The sequence below is a fragment of the Lonchura striata genome, chromosome 1, assembly GCF_046129695.1.
Source record: "Lonchura striata isolate bLonStr1 chromosome 1, bLonStr1.mat, whole genome shotgun sequence".
NCBI lineage: Eukaryota > Metazoa > Chordata > Aves > Passeriformes > Estrildidae > Lonchura > Lonchura striata.
Genome location: NC_134603.1, coordinates 69,259,903 through 69,280,190, shown reverse-complemented (window position 1 = coordinate 69,280,190; position 20,288 = coordinate 69,259,903). Strand labels below are relative to the sequence as shown.

At 36.5% G+C, this 20,288-nt stretch overlaps 1 protein-coding gene across 4 annotated transcripts in view; it reads right to left on the bottom strand.

The window, feature by feature from the left end:
* Positions 1-402: 402 nt before the first annotated feature.
* Positions 403-20,288, bottom strand: part of DDC (dopa decarboxylase) — a 90,993-nt gene continuing 71,107 nt past the window's right edge. For all 4 annotated transcript variants that reach the window (XM_021546915.2, XM_021546913.2, XM_021546914.1 and 1 more), the window contains exons 10-14: positions 18,871-18,947; positions 15,110-15,129; positions 14,253-14,351; positions 7,805-7,906; positions 403-4,318 (exon numbers count right to left, since the gene is read on the bottom strand). In XM_021546915.2, the coding sequence (XP_021402590.1) occupies positions 4,103-4,318; positions 7,805-7,906; positions 14,253-14,351; positions 15,110-15,129; positions 18,871-18,947 (514 nt within the window). In that variant the 3' untranslated portion in view covers positions 403-4,102. The remainder of the gene's footprint in view (positions 4,319-7,804; positions 7,907-14,252; positions 14,352-15,109; positions 15,130-18,870; positions 18,948-20,288) is intronic.

Genomic DNA, 20,288 nt, shown 5'->3' with positions numbered 1-20,288 from the left:
GGGATATGGGCTGCAGCCAGGCAAGACTGATATCATGGACCCCTTCCCTGTCCTACTGGATGGCACTGGAGCTACAAACCAAAGCCGAAGTTGGGCATGTGGCTCCAGTGGCAGATGCAGCTGCAGCACTGTGCAGAACGGCCAGCACTGGCCCTGGATATGGCCAGGTATTTTTCAGACTCCTGTTGCTGAGGAGGAAACTTCCTGCAGAAAAATTCGCAAACTCCCATTTGCAAAGTGATTTGAAGGACACATTGAAAAAAAGTCCTTGGTGGTGAAAATCAGGGCACTGACTTGATATGAGTGGGAAAGTTGGGCCTCTTACAGTGCATCTGGCATGAATGAGACGAGAGGAAAAAGACGTGGTGAGAAAAACTTAGTTAAGTACAAAGAGACAATAGCTGTAGTTTTGTTTTGGTTTATTTATATTGCCAGTTAAAATCTATACATCTGTTCAGTAGGTTTTGGGTACAGATTTTAAAGGGAGTCAACAGCTCACAAGTCATAATTAGAGCATTAGACTTCTGATTATTTTTCCACTTAGAACATACAAATTCTACATATGCTATACAGTTATCATCCATTGATGGTTATTTAACCTGCCCTCACCAACCAACTACCCAGGTCTTCGGGACTCTCAGTTTTATTTCTCTTTTTCTTCTGTCTTTGAGCAATTCAAGTTTATACATCTCAAGGTTTAGACTGCTGTTGTAAGGCAACTTCAATGTGATTACTGCTTATCACATATGGTGATGAGTAGTACTTTGACAACAACAAAACAGCCATGAGCAGAATCTTGTAAGTAAACACAAGAAAAAATTAAAGATTTAATAATTATAATGCAGTTCAGAGTATAATATATTACCAATACTTTCATAAATACATACATTTTCATTATTTCACCATCAGTAATAAAATAGAATCTGTCATTAAGAATGTAAGTACTGTAGTCTGCTAGTTTAAAAAAAATAAATTGAGGATCCTGAATGTAAAAGTCAGGTTCTTCCCTCCTTCTCTAATAGTCGTGGTCTTCCTTGAGATGTGGATATTCTACTAAAGTACAGTTCTGGGATTTTTAAATTATTTTTAATATCAAACAGTATTCACCGGCACAGGCTGTATTAGCTTTTGCACACAAGGCACAATAAATCCAGATTAACATTAACTATTCATAAATACAGTGTTTCTCTCAGATACGTTACAAGGCTACAGAACAGAAACAGCAGTTATGTCCTTTTTTAAAATATTCCTTTCAATGCTTCTTCTTGAGTTGATTACACAGCCCATATTTCCTTTTCAGATAACCTAATGTTAATAGTCTAAGAAGGAATTATCACATGGAGAAAAAAAGGTATGAGAGACTGAATACTATGTAGGCCTTCACTGGTTAAACATATTTGAATCGTTCTAGAATTTCAGAAAAACCAGAACCATGAACTTGAGGTTTTCTGTACTGGGCTAGACAGGGGGAAATGTAATTCCATGGGTCTCATAACTGCTGTTTATTATACAGATTTACTATTGTCACTTCTTTAAAAAAAAAACAAAAAACAAAAAACAAAAACATACTTTTACTCCATCTGTATTTTAAATTAGCCTTTATCTTCCATTCTTTGCCAGCAGGAGTTTCTGTACCTGGACAACAGCCACTTCTTAAACTGATATCCAGATACTGAAAAATGTTTAGTTGAATGTCAATTTTCTCAGTATTTTCCCACAAATGTCTAAAGGTATCTATGTCTAATTGTGGGTTGTTGAGGACATTTCACCTCTCCTAGGTTTGGGTGTGCATCCTGCCTGCATCCCAGTTTTACAGCAGTTTGAGACTCACACAGGCAGGCACCATTCATCTGCTCTGGTTTCCATGGAGCAGATTTCCAGCAGAATCTTCTTATGTTCAGTTTAGAGGTGCCTTACCTTATGCCTTTGTTTTACAATACTCATTAGTCAGATTTTTAATTTCAATTATAGTCATCTAAGCCCAGAGCAACTCCATTTCATTTCAGTGGAATTATCCTGGATTTACTCTGTGATAGCTTCGATCCAAATCTGATTTTTTTTTTTTCCCCCCTGGACATTCCTGGTTATATATGTCACATACAAAATACTGGTCTGTCTCACAGAGAATGTGTAATTCTTTGGCTTCAAGGTTCTAGAGTTTTCACAGTGTAAAAGTTGTAAAATTTTATCAGTGTGGAAGATAATGTGTTATGGATGAACACTCTTTTCCAGGTCATAAGGTCTGAATAACGTTTTTTAAGGAAATAGTAACAGAGAAAGGAAATAACTACCAGCATTTTCCACTCTATTCAGTCTACCAATCTACTGCATTGTGCTACCACAGAAAAGCTGAATTTCATATTAGTTCTGCTGAAGAGAATGATGCTATCAAAATTTCTGTCACTGTAGCTAACAGTACTGTTTTGTGTCAGTCACCTGCTCAAGTATTACTGTGCTTTACCAAATTCATTGGTTATCCCTTTCTTCATCTGTTACCTGGGAAATCAGTTCCTTATGGAAATAGCAGTCCTTCCCAGTTTGCACCCTAGAAGTGAGAGATTAGGAAAGGCAGAGGCAGGAACAGATCATGTGCCAAATTAACTGTCCTGATCCATTTTCCCTGATCTACTTGCAACTTTCCAACTGTAGGAAGTTTACTTGAAAGGGATGGAAGAAGAAAGCTGAATAATTGTGCACATTGCCCAAGAGGCTGTAGAAGTTAATATGAGCATTAAAAAGGAAGATTGAAATGCAAATGTAGAAATTAATCCTACATATTATTTTTCTTGGAGCAGCCACTTATGTTGTTCTCATTTACACAGAAATAACTGTCTGGAATTTATGTTTTTAAAATGACAAAAGTACTTTGTGACTTAATATTCTTCTGACTTTCACCTTCAACTTTGATTTTAGCTCTTTATTATGTTTGCCTTTGACAGGATGATGTATCAATGGTTTGAGTCAATATATATATGATTTTACTTTCTCAGAAAGAGGTTTTCCAGTATTTTCACTTTCCATTCATCACTGTTAATGGAAGAAAACCACTGATGGGGGCACCACAGCTGGTTTTGGGGATTTGTTCTTTTACTTCCTGTTTTTGTTGTCACTTGTTTACTTGTTTGCTAGCTAATTTGAGAAACTAAGAATAGTATTTTTGACATCACATTCTTTAGCACATTTTGGCAAAGATTTATTACACCATGAAGTAATCAAAATGGTAGCCATAAAAACAAATCACAACTCAGTTTCACAGACCATATCTTACAGACTATTGTCAAGTAATCACTGCTGATAATAACTTGATTAAAAACATAGAATACCAGGTAGCACATAGCTTTTGACAAAACTCTTTAGGAGGAGCTTTTCAGGGATCTCATTATGAATGGTCAATCTGGAGACCAATAGCCAGCATAACCTATTTGCTGGAATTGACAAAATGGCTGTTTTAAAAGCAAACCATTTAGGGGAAAGTAGAGAATCTGCCGGAAGGATGATTGGTAATCTGTTAGTGCTCATTGCCCTAAGTGGCTATGCAGTGAAGGAAGTCTTGAAGTCCTTTGTTCATTTACAAAATTCCTGCAGCAAGTGTATCATGACATGATAATGCCCCAAATCCTGGCAACATTTGTGCATGCCTTTTCAGATACTAACATATTTAGAAACTGAACTAAACTTCCCCAACATGGCTTCTTCCTGCAGTCATAGTAATGTTAAATTAATTGGTTATAAGACCTTTTCCTTTCATCTGTGAATAAAGGAGTGGGTGTGCTAGAGGTGAACAAAGACAATGTAGGGAGCACCAACCCTTCAATTTCCATTGCTTGGTTGAACAAATGCTCTTGACTATAAACTGGTAAGAAATGACAGCTCGATTCTCCTTGGCTATGTGCATCCTGGAAACAGACAAGATGAAACTACAGTACAGAGGAGGAATGACTATGGTTACAATTCAGCTTGCTGGCAAGGATTTTGCTACTGCAACTAGGCTATATAACAATGGGTTTTGTACTTTTGACTTTCCCACCTGCACCCAAAATAAAACTTGGCAACACAGAGAAAGCCAGTTAATTACCTCATCTCTACTTATACTTCACTGCTGTTACTGCTGGTGATGGTTTTGCTCCCATGTTTTCAGAAGATCAGTTGCCAGCTGTGAGATGTGCTGCCAGGCAAACTTGATGTGGGTGGATTCCACTGTGCGGGAACAAATAGCAAAACGTAGCACAAACTTCTCTCGGAGGTTGCACGGGACCAGATGGATCTTCTTGGCATCATTTATGAGTTTTAGAAGTGCCTTGTTTAGTTCATTTGAGCCCTGAAATCATTGTAATTCAATGGATATGGCAATGAATTTTAGAAACAATTCTAGAAAATATAAGTCCCACCAAGCAGCCAAGCTCAAGTAACACTAGTAATGAGCAGTCACCTTCTCATCTCTCAGTGCTTTCCCATCAAAGGATCACAAAAAGATGATGATGTAAGAGAGAAGTTTTGAGCCACAAAGAGATTTAGGGATTACCTTCAATTTAGAAGCAGTGTTCACACTGGGGCATTTGTGATAGCTGACTGCCTTTTTGTGACCTAAGGTCGTGAGCTATGTTAAAAGCATTCATTATTGCATCTGCGTTATTACACTCTTCTTGGATCTAATCAAACAAACATGGGAGGAAGTTTTGCAGTGAACTATACTAACCTTCCTGACTTAAGCATGGCTGCTGTGAGAGATTCTTTTGAATATTAAATCTTACTCTTAATTTTAAAATTTCTAAGGTAATATATCCCTGGCGTAAGTAGGGATATGATCAATGGAAACCCTAAAAAAGTATTTGCCTCAAGTTCTATAAGAGTTACCTACCACAGAATCCATCAGAGGAAGTATTTTAGGTATTGTGCAACCTTTACTCTCTCTATTACACTGGTGGCGACACACGACTACAAGAGATTCTGGGAGCATCTGCATTTTTACTGCAGTGACCCTTTACTGAGCACTGACTGTGGGAAAAGAGTTACAAATGGACAAATCCTTCAGTTCAGCAGCAGTTCTGTTACTGTGGCAGCACTGATCTTCTTGAAAACATCCTGACCAGAAAACACCTTCTCTCAAATCCGGGCAATTGTGACTTTCCTGTTTAGTCTTTTCCATATAAAAAGAAACATAAGGCAGACAGTTTCCTATTGGCAGCAAAGATAAATGTATCATTCTCATATTTTTAGATCATATTAAGAATTAAGAGTTGAACCCAAGTCAAAACCGTGTTCTGTCTTAGCACAAGTTATTACGAATTTGGTGTGAAGTACTAAAACTCATGGCTTAGCCTTACTCTTCCAGAAGATATTTATGTGACTGAAATGCTCCTAAGAAAATGGACCAACTTGTTATTTTGTAAATCCCCACCCATTACATGTCAGTCACTGCTGACAATGATGTCCTGCTTTCTTATCAAAGGCAATGCATTATTAAAATGACAATCCTTGCCTTTAATATCAAATGCACAGCACTGACTTTCAGCCAATACAAGCAGTTATATGACGTTAAGTTGGCAGGAGTGAAGGGAGGAAGAAGAAAGATTCATTTATCTTTCTTCTGTTCTACTCTCACAGCTCCACCTTAGGGCTGCTGTGACACTTGGGTGTCATGTCAAATTGAAGTTGGTAGTGACTAATCCTCTCCCAGAGCTTTGAGAAGGCAGCTTTGATTGAATCTGTGAGCTTCAATAAGACAGCATTCTCACCCCCTTGGAGAAATTACTAGCTTGACTTGTATTCATCTGCAGTCATGACAAGGAGGACTAAAACTAACCCTCTGGCATGACATATTTGATAAAATAATTATAATATGAAAGTCATAGGTAATTAGTCCATTTGCTCAACAGTGCGAAAGGCAAAAAATTAAAATTTACAGCTAAGCAAAAAAATTAAAAAGGGCTTCTCAAGAACAAAGGAAGTAAGAAAATATATTTCATACTTTTACAGCTGTGCAGCATTATATAGTTCAAGTCCCCTGACCCTTAATCCTACTATAACTCCATCAAAATGACAAATATCCTGCTTCTAAGATGTATCTTAACATGAATTATAAAAATTACAGATTTTTGAAGGAGTGATATAAAAAGCAAATAAAGCTGTTAAAATAGCTATAAAAACCTAATCTGAATGCTTGCTTGATTTTTTTTTCTTTTTTTGGATCAGGTAAGCAAGAAATAAAACCACTGCTCTTTCAACACTGGTTTTCAGTGGAATCAGGCCTTTATTCTACAACTTTTCCAAAGGTTCCTTTGCTAAAGGTCCAATATTTGCCTCCTATTGTAAAATTGTCTTCCCTTTGGATGTGATTTCTTCCTCTGAATCATGAGGGACAGGAGAACAGATGTAGATGAGCTACTGGTCTGATCAAAAGTGACAATTCCTGTGTTGCTATGCTCTATTTCACCAGAACTATTCCTTCAAAGTAAATGTAGAGCAGTGACTAACAGCTGTGTCTATATCTGCAAAACTAGTGTTTTCTTGTTCCATGTGAGAGAGCAGACTGCAACCAACATTTTGCTATTGAGCAATAAAAGCCACAGAATCTAGCCCTCAACATCTTTTAAAAGTTCTTGTTAGGACAGAGATTATATTCATGTTTACACTGACTGAAAAAAACCTACATTCTGTAATCTGTCTGATCCCTTAAACACAGGATCTTTTAAATTTTTATTTTAAACACTATAAATTCAAACAAAATAATTTTCCTATTCCAGGTGAACTCACCATTACTTTATTATTTACTTGTTAGCTTCTTCAACCATTTGCATCAACTCAGGTAACTGGGGCAACTGAATGACTGAGAAAAGAATTTGTTAAAAATAAACTACCCAGCAGGAGAAAAGATGTGATTGCAAGCCTTCAGAATAGCTAAAACTCATTTAGGTATCACGTTAACTAGAAAAACACTAGCGCCGATATTGTTATTGTTGCTTGGTAGCAGAAATCTAGTCCTCTGCAAGGCTTTAGCTGCAAGCTCGTCTAGAAAATGACTTCTTTACTTAAATTGTGACACTGATCCCCTTTTAATGGCTGATTGAAACAAATGAGCTTTCCCAACTACTGCAGCTTTTATACTCCAAGTGCAGAATGAATTTTCTAGTCTCCGTTGGGCAAGGTGTCCACATCAGTGAACTTGGCATTTTGAGAGATTTTGGGGAATAAAAGGCCAAACAGGGCAAAAAAAAATCATGTTCAGCAATAAAAATCAGACCAGGAAAGCTGGCCTCCCATGTAACCTGTACTTAAACACATCTTACTTCAATTTTCCTAGTTTTACCATCAATTTTTATAGATGAATAAACAGTCTTTAAAGAAAACAATTAAAAAAAACTATTTAGTACTCTGATTTTTATCTTAGTATTTTTTAAAATAAATTTGAATATTAAATATATACACATAAGAAATTAACTTGACAATAGACAAGTAATACACGCTCATCATATTCAGAAATCTAGGGAAATATACTAAAGCAGTCATCTTGATCAAAGCTCATCACACATAGAATGCAAGTCATTTTATGTGACTGGTTTAAACATTTGTTTGCCTTGACTGTATGTTTCCATGCCTTAATATGCTTTAATTTCTTTAAGCTTTTGAGTCAGTTTTAACAAAATTGTCTAAAGGGTTTTTTTTTATCTGCTTTGTTCTAAACAAACTTGCTTTACTTTCCTTAAAAAATAATCAAGTATATTAACTACAAAGACTGTATTCAGTTGCAGGTTCTGGTGTTGCTGTAAGCCATGAGAGAAGAAACAGGAGATCTTAGCTGCCTTACCTTCAGCCGGAAGCAGACCAGTCCCAAAACAACCTCAGCACAGATCTCAAACCTTTCATCCTGAAGGACCAAGTGTTCAAACTGATGTGACAGTCTAATGTGCTGAGAAGAGAAAGAGTATCTATATTGAATACATTTGCTTCACCAAGAGAAAAGGTGTGCTGAAGTATTTTCCATTCCTTTGCTGTGTTCCTCCTGCTGCTGTGTGATACTATTCACATATTGCCATCTGTTTGTATTAACTTCCATCCCATTTATGACTTCCAGAGACCATATGGAGCCATTGCTGTATTAGTATCTCAGTCTGTCTTAGGCAGTGCTGGTCTACTTCTTGAGACACTTCAGCACAATTTGATATGATACCACATTAAGAGTAAATAATTTTAATAATTCTGCTTTAGGTTTTATGCCACTGTTAGTTTTGGCTGGGAATGGCTAAAGAATCCAGAAATCATTAGAGGGAAAGGGGGATGTGCACAGATATACAGGGTAAAAACTGTCACAATTTCAGTGAAAACTGAGCTGGAAAAATATGCTTTTTAGAATAGCTCACATAATATGAGAAATCTGTGAAGAACGGGAGTGTAATCAAGAAATGGATAGCAAATCTCAGCAAACCTGTTGAGAAGTTACTGAGGCAAAAAAGGATGACACAGGGCACCAAGCCAGAGCAATTCCTTTGAAACAGATGAAACCAAAATTCAAATAAATAGGAAAAATACCAACAGACATACTAAAAACCATTTGGGAAGTCTCAACATTAGTCAGTGATACTTGCATACTCATGTTTTGTTTTGCTTTCTTTCTAACAGAAAAAAACCTACACATCGTCATCATCATCAGATATCTTCAGTACCTTATCCAGTCCCCCTCCTACTGGCTTGATCATTAGCTTAGTGTTCACTATCTGAGAAGAAGCCAAAACACCAACCAAAAAAAGTAAGACAACAACAACCAGCCATTTGAATTATAGTTTGTCTTCATGCAATAGCCAGTCTATACCAAAAATTAACTGAAATATCTAAAAATCATGTTTAAAGATTTTTCAGATTTATATATTTAGGATTGCAAATAATTTTACAAAAATAAGCAACTAAGCCCATGCACTTTGACTTTCCATAAGTTTAAGGACAGCTATTAAACAAAAAAGAAACATATCACTTTGGGTTAAGGTTAAATGTGGAATGTATCATCTCACTGGAACTTCTTCCAAAAGGACAAGGCAAAACAGAAACTACAGAAAAGGGAAAAAAAAAAGAAGAAAAAAAGCCAACAGATTTTGCAGTTTTAATCATAGCTTACTGGTTTTTCTTATTTCTTAAAATAGAAAAACATAGTTTAGATCAAATAAAAATATTTCTTCAAAACCTTCATATTTGGCTTACTGGTACCCTCTGTAACCAGCCAGTTTTCCTGTTGTTAGCACTTATGCTCTGCTGTTTGTTACATCCATTTACCATCTCCCTCTAAAATTAGCCTGAAAGCTCTTTGAGTCAAGAATGAGACCAATAAAATCCTCAATCCCTTCCAAGGTATTAGAATGTTCTGCTAATACAAAGAGCATGAATTTACAGCTGTGAAATCCAACCAGAAGTACCTGCATACATACAGATACTTGTATGCATAAAAAGTGCATGACAACCATATGTGAAATAGGCACAAACAGTGTAGTGGTCTTTTACTGTCTCCTATTCTCATGTTCTATAGCTTTAACCAAACATGTCTTTTACATGGCTCCACAAAATTCTGCACTGCATGTACCATGTCTTGGAAATCAAAGCCATAAAAGAAATCATGTTCAATGAAACAAGAATTTCACAAGTGTCCAGCTGAATGTAATCACTAACTGAATTTCATCAAAATTTATCTGGGTAAGAATTGAATAAAGCAAACATTTAAGATCTGCCTTACTTTGAGAAGTGTGTACAAGAAAACTCCAGACCCAAGCTGTGCATTTTATAGCAGGTACTTATGTCCATTTCTTGAACTAAATGATTTTTCAGGAATTTGAAAGAAATAAAAGCAAGGAAAAATAGAAAAATTTTAAGTAAGTCACAAACCAAAATTCTGGAAGTATTTTGCACTCATGTCTGGATGCAAATACTTTTATTCATAGCAAGTCTTAACAATCAGCAATAATTCGTAAAGACACTGGGGGGCACCAAGTGTTTTAGGTTTTACTGAACTGGAATGAGAGAAAGTGGCGATTTAACTGGAGTTTCACAAGTATAACTCCGCATAAATATAGTTACCCAAGGCCTTGCACCTTTGAACCATAAGTTGTTATCCTGAATTTCTCTTACAAAGATTGCTGCAACATTAAAGTTAAATATTATAAAGCCAGGAAGGTCAAGTTCTGTGGAACTGCAGGGCATTTAGGTGTCACACGTGCCTCTCTAAGTCCAAAAGCTGTATCCATGCTCTGGATGTGAGCATGGCAATAATTCACAGGAGGAAACGTGTGGCTTTAGTGCTTCAGATTTTCAAGACAGGCAGGTACACTGTGAAAAGTAAACTGCAGGCACTGAAACTAAGGATAGGAGAAAAGGAGAAGTAAAAGACTGACAGGCTGCTTCTCAGTTTTCTGCTGAAGGTGTACATACCAAGCCTGACCTCTGGGTATCTTAATCCTACAAGAGCTTTTGATTTTGACATATTTTTCAAGTTGTGTCCCTAGCACCATTAATTTGAAGTCAGCATTCAAATATTATTTAATTTTTCAAAATTATTTTATGTAGAACTGTTATTTGATTTAACAGAAGTGTGAACAGATACAAACCAACTCATATACTGTTTCTAAAACTACCGTTTGAGCAATCCCTCCATCAGGTGAGTTCTCAGCATGGAATCACATGGACTGCGTTAGTGTCCTGAAGTATCATGGTATAATAGGAACAGAATAACAGCCCCAGTCTTTGCAGTGCAATTTAGCTGATTGAAAAAAAGAAGTTTGTTATGTGTCACTATTATCTCAGGTAAATAACCTTTGCTCTTCTCCAGAAGAGTAAGAAAGGAAACAAGGGATCTAATTAATTTGGTTGTTCTGGATTAAGGGAAATGTCTTACAAAATCAGTAATAGGAGCAGTAAACTTGCAAGGCACTAAGATGTAGTCCCTATTTTTAAAAATCTGTATTTTCCTATGTATGTCTGTGACTAAATAACTATAATTATGAATGTAAATTTAAATTTAAGTACTTCTGCATTGAAGTGTTCAAGCTGAATTTTAATTTTTGGGCAACGCCTTCAAGAGCTAAAATAGCTTTTGATTACAGGGAGCTTCTCTGAAGCATCAGAGTACACTACTGTGTATATGCAGTAAGCATATCGCTCTAGTCTTGATCACTTCATTCTTTTTCTCCTGTGAATTTCACTTCTTTGCCTGCCTTAGCCTGCATCCCACTACACTGAAGGGAAATGCTGTCAGAAGAGTCTTCTTAACAGCTACTTGGACTATGCCACTCTCCAGTTCAAATACTATCTCTAGTATTGCTGTTCTTTACCGTTTGTTTCTTGGACTCTACTGTTAATTTTTAATGGCATTCATTATCCTCAGTACACTGATAACTTCTGGCCCTAAGGAGGATTCAGCTGAGTCACAATGCTCATAGGGATTGCATACAAAAACACACTAACTCCTAAATTTCTCAAATTATTTCTGTGCTTTTTGAGAGGACTTAAACCGACAAAGGAATAATAAAGAGATGGTCAAGAAGTTTGCAAATGAGCCATTTACAAATGGACCATTTGGATTTCACATTTATGTGGACTCTAGTTGGCATCAGTTCAGAAGACTGTTGTTGAGTTTGCCCTCTTTTTATATCTCCTCTGTGGCTTTAGGACTCAAGTCGAAAATTTGTATTTGCCTCTCCCCACATCCTTCAAAGATGACTATCCTCCCCTTTACCACTGCTTTAAAACCTGTACTTTGCAATAGATTAATATGACATGTTGTGTGTGAAAACAGTGCATAACTGGAATGTTTGGAAAACAAAAAAAGTTACTGCATATAAATCCAAGTCACACATTCTCATCTCCTGGGAACATTTTACTTCCTAAATGCCATCCTCAAGAAAGTGCCAAGTTGCAGTGGTTATCTGGTCATTTTGATGTAGACCTTAAGGCTGCAAACACAACAAATATATATTTCTTAAAATATACTAATAAAAGAGGGTGAAAAATAATTTTTGTGACAGTTTACATAAAAAAAAGTTTTTGAAGAGATAGTTACAGATGTCTTTGGTCTTTCACATAGAAACTTGCTACCACACAACAAATAGGGTGGTTTCTTAAGAATCTAGTGTTTTTTCCCTCTATATCATGTCAGAAGCTCATCTCCTGAAAATCTCAAATCCCTTTGTAAATAACACCAGGCTGCACAAAAGAAGCCGAACTAGAAACCTATAAACACTGCACAGAGTTTTCCATGACTTAGGAGCAAGCCTAGGCACCTCCTTTCCTAGATTCCTGCCCAAGGATCTGCTTCAAACTTCCACTCTTCTTCTCCACTGGAAGGTTGCAATAATACCTGCCTCTGTCACTGTTCCTAGGTCTCTTCTCGTTTCACCCATGTCCACTCTATCACCAACTCAAATGCATCTCCAAATCATCGGATGCTGCTTCAGAAATAATTCTGGCACCTACAGGGCCTCCCTTAAAACCCAGCTAAAAGTCCCACGTGCACAGGAGATAGTACCAGCCTAGGAGCAGGAGCTGCCTGCAAGTACCTTGGCCAGCAATGGGAATATAAAAACTGTTACTTTCAAGATGCTACAGCATGTTTAAAAGAAAGCAGCTTCTCAAGGCCAGGCATGGGGATGAGCAATGTTAGAGTTCAGCTAAAAAGTGAAGCTAAATTCAGAATTATTTTGCATTTGGAAACTTGTCTATAGGTTTGAGAATTTAAGCCAATGTCAAGCTGGTTTATCTACTTCATTACTACTCTACCAAAAGAAAAGTCATCACAATCTACCTGGAGCTCATGTTAATTCCTGAGAAGACAAGAAGAATTACAAGATAAAAAGCACATTTTTAATTTTTTTTCCAACTAGTGATACAATTTTATCAACAGATCTGAGAACTCACAAGAGATACCTTAAACTCTGCTATGGAAAAAAATTAAATGCAATTATTTCTTGAAATTTAAGTTCAAAAGAGGCTTGCTGGAGATAGAAATTACTTTCTTTTTTTTTAAGATGCTTTGCAACCCACTGAATCAGCATTCATTGGGGGTGGGTAAGGAGGTATGAGGAGAAATTAATTTAATTGCTCCAATTTGGAGATGCATAGAGTTAGAAAAAATATCCCTCTTGTCTTTTCATAACTTATTTTTATATCTATATGAAGAAATGTAAACCAAACACACTCATTTCAACAAACCCTTGTAAATCTTAGCTGTCTGAATTACCTTTACAAATGAGGAAACATACAAGGGTTTTACTTTGCAGTCAGTATCTTTAAGCAAAGATTAATTTGCTTAGACTTCCTGAACTGAATTGTCACAGAAAATATCAAAGCTTGGTTCTCAGCTATGATTCTATGAAGACAAGGAGCTTTTGGCAGGACAGTCAGGGAGATATGTGGGAGAAAGGGAAAGAGGGAATTTTGGAATTTTTTGAATGTAAATATTGAACTGTGGAAACCAGCCTGAAAAACAGGCATGGAATTGATATGAGTCTTCCATAGGTTTTCTTAGGAATTCTTCTGTTTAGTACAAAACTGAAAGGAATGTGCGTCTGCAAGGAATTTGGTATGCTAGGCTAGGCCCTTAGCTAACTGATATTTTTGTAAATATTTAGAGCCAAGTCATGGGTCTCCCCTCACTAGAAGTTTCCCTGAACTCCATAAAATTGGAAAGGTGTGCTTGAATTTGACTTTACTGCTACAGAGGAAGTATAATGATAATTTAGACAGGTGCCACATCTGTATTTTAGTGATTAAAAAGCCCTCCTTTTTTCATCAAGGATAAACTTAGTACTTATAACAGTATCAACAGACTGTAAATTGTACACATTCTTTTTTAACAAAAATATATTTTAGACAGGAAAAAAAGCAACAGCAGAAACAGACATGACAAATAACTTACTGTATCCCTTAATCATTATCTAAACATCCTATCAATTCATGCACATTAATGAAATAAAGAAGTAATAAATATCCATGTGTTTCCACAATAAAACCATGGATGTGCTCTGTCTTGACGTGAGAAAGAACTGTGGTACCATACTGTAGAAATTCCAAATTTCTAAAGATGAGCACAAAATGAATGGCACCTTTGATCTGGCCATGACACAAAATGCTGACCTTACATGGGGCAAATGAGCAGCACCCTTAAAACTGTTTCCTGTGCTTTCTGATGTGCACAGAAATCATGGAGAGCAGACAGGCAGCCAGCTCATTGTCCCTCGCCATCTCACCACAGGGTAACCAAGAAGGCAATTCCCAGTCACCTTGCGGATGTGCTCCTGCAGCCCCTTGACCCCGTACATCCTCAGCACGAACCAGAGCTTCAGGGAGCGGAACCTCCTGCCCAGGGGGATTTGCCAGTGCTGCAACACAGAGAGAAGAGCCCGTGTCAGAGGTTACCACTGCAGTGACACAGCAGAAAATATGCTCGTCCATGGTTTTGAAGTGAACCACATCCCACATCCCATGGGCAGTTGCTGGAGGTGGATGAAATAATAGAATAAATATCTATACCTGGTTTATTAATCCCTGTTTATTAACACCATTTAATACTCAAAACTTTCAAATTAAAATTGGCAGAGGAGGTTGGAGTCAGAATGGAAGGGTCACGAGGCAAATCAAATTTTCTTTTTGTGTGCTGAATTCTCCTCAAAGGCTTTAGAAAAACAAGTATCTGAGAAACTGATGTACATTGGCTCGTTTAAAGTTGTGGGGCTAGCATCTACGAAGACAGGCACGTTTTCCATTTCAAAACAACAGTGTTTCCATGGTAAAAGATTAAAATAGAGATGCTTTTAATTTTTTTTAAATTGTGTTACTCACTATGTTAAAGAAAAAAAAACACCAAACCCACAACTTTAGAAAATTTCTTTGTACTGCCTAAATCTAAAGATATTGAACATGCAAGACAATTTCTGCCTTTAAACAGTTTCTTTTTTTCAAAAAACAAAACAATCCCAAATTTCTGTGAGAGGAATGTTAAAAAATTTAGCAAGCTGCATCCTTCTTGTAAAGAAATATAAAGTTTGGAAGTTTATGATAGTAAAGGAAATGTTTAGGAAAATGAAGTCCTAAAAATACCAGTACGTAGTATTAATTATTATATTGATACTGTACTTACCCGATAATCTGTTACAAGACCTGGAAATTAAAGAAAACATGTTCACACTGCGTCATCATCACAACAGCCAAAGACTTCAATCATTCTAATGTTATTGAAAAAACTGTATCAAAGCTATCCTTTACATCTGCTAAAAGCTTCAGCATCATCAGTGTCAACAGGACCACTAAATGTCTAGCTGGGTACTTAGCAGCATGTTAAATGAAGGTGCTTGTAATAACCTTCGTTCATTAGCTAGTCAAAATCTGCCACTAACAAGCAGTTTAGAGAAGAAACACTGTTTTCCTTTCTGTTATACTGCAGATACTATGGAGATGACAGATCAAATATTATGTTTATTTTCTTCCTGTAGGGAAAACAAGCAGTAAATAAAATAACTAGTATTAATTTTGGTTTAAATAGTTTGCAGAATCCCCAGACTCACTTCATAACTCATTCTCTGCCATGAAATGTCATTGCCTTTATCCTAGTGAACTAGTAACACTCTTTAAGATAATCCACTTCTAAATACCTTTTATACTCATACATATATTTGTTGCTAATTCTTCAGGATGTCTAGTAAGTGACTGGAAAAAATTACTCAGAATTTGACCTGCTCCTGCTTGAAGAATAGTATTCTGCAGATTTTTATGGTTTTTCTTTTGATGGTGTGAAAGCCCGTTACTCAGATGGACTAAGCCACAAAGCAGTCCAGAAGGCAATCAGAGGGCATTATTAGCTGCCCTTTATATAAGCCCACAGTGTCAGGATTCACCTACATTTTCTTTGAATCAAGGAATTCAACTGATTTCACAGTAAAATAAACTTGAACACAGTCAGTTACTTGCTGTAAGTTAGTAACAGAAATTAAACTGACGTAATATTTAAAGCACTTCCTTAGGAAGCATCTGCTTAGCTTCCTTATTCTGCTTAATTTCTCTGCATTGGAGTATAAGCTTGACAGGAGAGCATGTACTTTGATTCCTTGGGAAAATGCTAAATGTTCTTGGAATTGTTAATTGGAAGACTGAACTGTAGTTTCTGAATTTGACCCATATATGCCATTTACATAATTTTCAGCCTTTATGTTTTCTAGGAAACAAAAGACAACTTTTTTCTATGTTACATGTTCTCCTGCCAATGTTCTCTCATTTGCAACCAAAACATAGGAAAAAACATGGTCCTTCTTTCCCTGTAACAGAAGGCCATTAGGTTCTTTAACCTGTCACTATGTTGATTTCCAGATGGTAAAAAAACCCAAATCCACAAAACAACCAAAAATCATTAACCTTTTCCTGGTCTTCTAGAAATGAATGTGGTTGTCTCTGCTTGTTAACGAGGAAAATGGATAACATTCATATTCTTCTGCATTGTAGCAGCCATTTCTGTTTGATAGCTGCAAGACTGGTAGCAAAGAGAGTAAAGCAACTGGTGACAGATAAATAATCCTACGCTCCTGTAAGGGGCTATGTCTAATGATCCACAACAACGCCTTTCACAAGCTGTGAAGCAGAATGTAATCAATGATTAGTGCTTGATTCCTTGATTACAAGCCTTAGTCCTACATCTGTATTTAACCAGGAGGAATTGCATTGTGGGAGTGTATATGGTCTTCACAATAGAGTATAAAGCTGCACTCTTCTAACACTGCCATGAGGATTTGACCTATATCCTGGGTTGCCAGGCAAGCTAGTATAATCTTCCTGGTGTGGTGATGCAAATCACATAAAATTATAATTAATGACAAAATAAAGACTCTCCCCTTGGGGACACATATAATTGCCATATGGTTATTAAAAGTAATTGCTCTCGGATAGAGATATTTTTATGCTCATTTAAATTCTTGAGTGAGAGATGAGTGAATTCAGAAATAACACTTAATTTACTTAGTAAACCAGGATAGGAATTCTCAGACCTGTAAATACTGAGAATTCTAGATCCGCCATTTGACAAGTTGTATTTTCAGGAGTACTGATGTCCCATAAATCACACAGGGGTCAATGAGGACTGCAGCACCTTTGAGTAGCAGATTTGACTGTGTTTATTGAAGGAGGAAGTGTGGGTTGGAAGTTTAACCAGAGTCATTTGCATTTTAAAAGTGTTGTCCAACTCCTTAGAAAATTGATATCACATGGGAATGGAGCATAGAAAAAAATTGCGTTCCTAGACTGCTAGTAATTGGCTAATCTCCTTGAAATCATTATATTAGATCACATAACATGCTATCCCACTTCTGAAGGCAATATAAAGACTAAAAACCTCTTTCTCCAACTGAGTGATAAAGTTTTCAGGTCAACTAGGTGGTCTTACTGAAATTATCTGTTTTTAAGAAAGGTTTGGATTTCTTCAGGTTATTTAACCCAGGTAAGACCAAAAGTTCTTGTATCAGCACTATCAGTTGTCCCAATAAGATATTTTCATTTTAGTTAAGGATGGAATTTTTTCACCTGAAATATTTTTAATGTATATTATGTAAAAGCTAGTGCCTTAAGTGTATTTTCTGTAACATGTATATTCCATTAGAAAAGGCAAAAAAAAAGCATATATTTTTTTCTTAACAATTCAAGCCTTTAGAGGGTGAACAACAGCTCCAGAATTACTTCATGTTCCTGTTTACTGCACCGTTCTATGACTGCATTTCTTGGAAATGGAGGAAAGGAATAAAATTCAAGGTTTATGCCAGTTCAGGATTAAGGCACATGAATCCATTTTTCCTAGGGCTTTTTAGTGAATTGTGGAATTCTGCATGGTATTAATTTAAATGTCAGTGAGTTCATAGCCATAACAGGATACATTTCTGAACACAGATCAACACCAGCAATTCCAGGAAAATGATGAGGTTGAGTATATGCTAAGACCTTCTACAGATGATCCACTCTCCTCAGAAAGTTATAAGGGAACTTTCACCACATGTAGGCTCTGCACTTCTATAACTTTCTTCACAACTACTCAGTTAATAACCAGATGTGTAAAAATGGGCTTCAGGAGGGCAAATACAACATTACAGTTGCTAGGTATGTGCAAAGACCAGCACTAATCCATTAAGGAGCTTTGTACAGAGCCTGAAATTTGTAAGTTCTTTGAGAGCATTTTGTGAAGAGCTTTTATGAGCATTTTGTACAAAACAGATAGTCTGCTCTTATTGCCTTTCCCTACAGCCAGTGTAAGAGCGTGAGGGCTATAGCATAATGTCCCAGAAAGCTATAAATTAAAAGCAAGGCACAGACAGCAAACACAGTTCACCCCTTCTTTGTAGTTTCAGGGAGCGTTTGCTCCTCACGTGGATTTAGGAAAAATTTGATACAGAGCTTGCATGAATAACTAAGAAAAAAAGTCACAGACCTTAGAAACTCTAAAACCAAATCAGATCCTGAAATCATTCTGGAGAAAGACGTGTTGGGGAAGAAAGGCTAAGGGACTTGTTACACCACATCCTATAATATGCTTATCCAACAGACAAAAGATAATAAGAATTTTCTCAACACTCCTGCAATTAATCAGTGGTAAGTCTGCAACTGGGGAAATCCCAATACAAAAGTAGTAATGCATAATGCTTTATGAAATTACTTTCCTTGTATTGCTTTTAACTAATTAAAATCTCACTAGACATGTATTTGCACTTTAATGAGCTTAGCTCCCTAGAGTGTTCAGAAAATGGAAATGGCCTCCTAAACAACTTGGGTAGCTTAAGAATTGACATTTTCATCTTAAGTCCTTTTTTTCCCCATTAAATACCAGAGCGCAAACAAAATAATAATAATCTCATTTCATTATAAAATTACCAGACTCCTGATGGTGATGCTGCAGGTAAAGAGGTTCTAATTTAAAGGCACCTATTAAATCTGATCTTTTTTTCACCCTGTATAAAAAAAAAAAAGAAATCAAATTGAGAAATATAAGAATAAAGACTTAAGGGATTGAAGTTCCACAAGAAGTGAAGTAAAATTGAATGTATTTAAACTGGCATATTTCCTGAGCACAGCCTGTGCCATTTTCAGTGCTTTTTCACAGCCATATCAGTACTGTACTTACAAGCAGTTAAGTGTAAGGCTCAGCAGGAACGGGCAGCATGACTGCACGACTGCATATTTAAAAACAGACAAGAAACAGACATAGAGGATCTTTTTATGGTGATAGACACTCACACCAGAATGTGAGACTAGCTGAAGCAATGTTAATGTTTGCAGTCAACAGAAGTTGTCTTGAAATTACTGCAGTACAAAGCTGCGTGGGAAGAGCTGTTGCTGCCTAAACATTGTGCAGAGCCGCACTGAGGCTCTGGGGGTGCTGGCCACTGTCTCTCCATGCTGCTGTGGAAGTAGCAAGAACAGCCACTGCAAAGGACAAGAACACAGTTCTGACTCAGGCTCCCCTTTTTTACAACCCTGCCATTAGCTGGATCCTCTACACAATTCCTGACAGACATTCTACAGCACAATGTTACACTGAGAAGTGTAACTTGCTATTTCCAGCTAGAGGTGGCATGACTGGACTGAGGTTCAAAAGCCAGTGTCCCTTTTAGAGAGAATAAAATGTGTTTTGCCAGTGATTAATAACAAGATTTTTCTGGTTCATGTTGCTTGCTAAGACTGACTCACCTCCACAAATGTTGGGGTTTATAGAGGCAGAAGAAGAAGAAGAAACAATAAATCAAAAAACGAAAGACTCCTACATCATTATATTATGACTATAAATACATCACAAAGTAAGCAAAAATTATATCAACACAGGAATACTCTAAAAGACAAAAGTCCAAACCCTTTTTCTGTGTCTTAATAGTTAAATGTAGAATTGTAAATTTCTAAGTAAAAGTCTCATTTCCAATATTTTAGTGTGTATCTATAAATGCAGAGGCCAGTACATACTCCCACTCTCATTCACATTTAGACTGTGGTCATAAAACATCTTATTCAAACAAAAAAAGCGCCTTCCTCTCTCTAATGGTCAGGGAAGTACCAAGGTAAACAGCTAAGTGTTTGCCTTCAGGTATAGGAAGTACATACCTGAAAATAAGTAAACTTATGTATATGAAAAATAGCGACAGATCTTCAGATAAAATAAAAACAATAACCTAATCATTGCTAAAAATGTCCTGTGGACAAATGGAAGAAAACAATAATTTAAAGCAGGTTTAATTAGGATAAATATTTTAAACAAATTTTAGGTTGTTCTACTGTAGTTTATTTGAAGTGTTTGATTA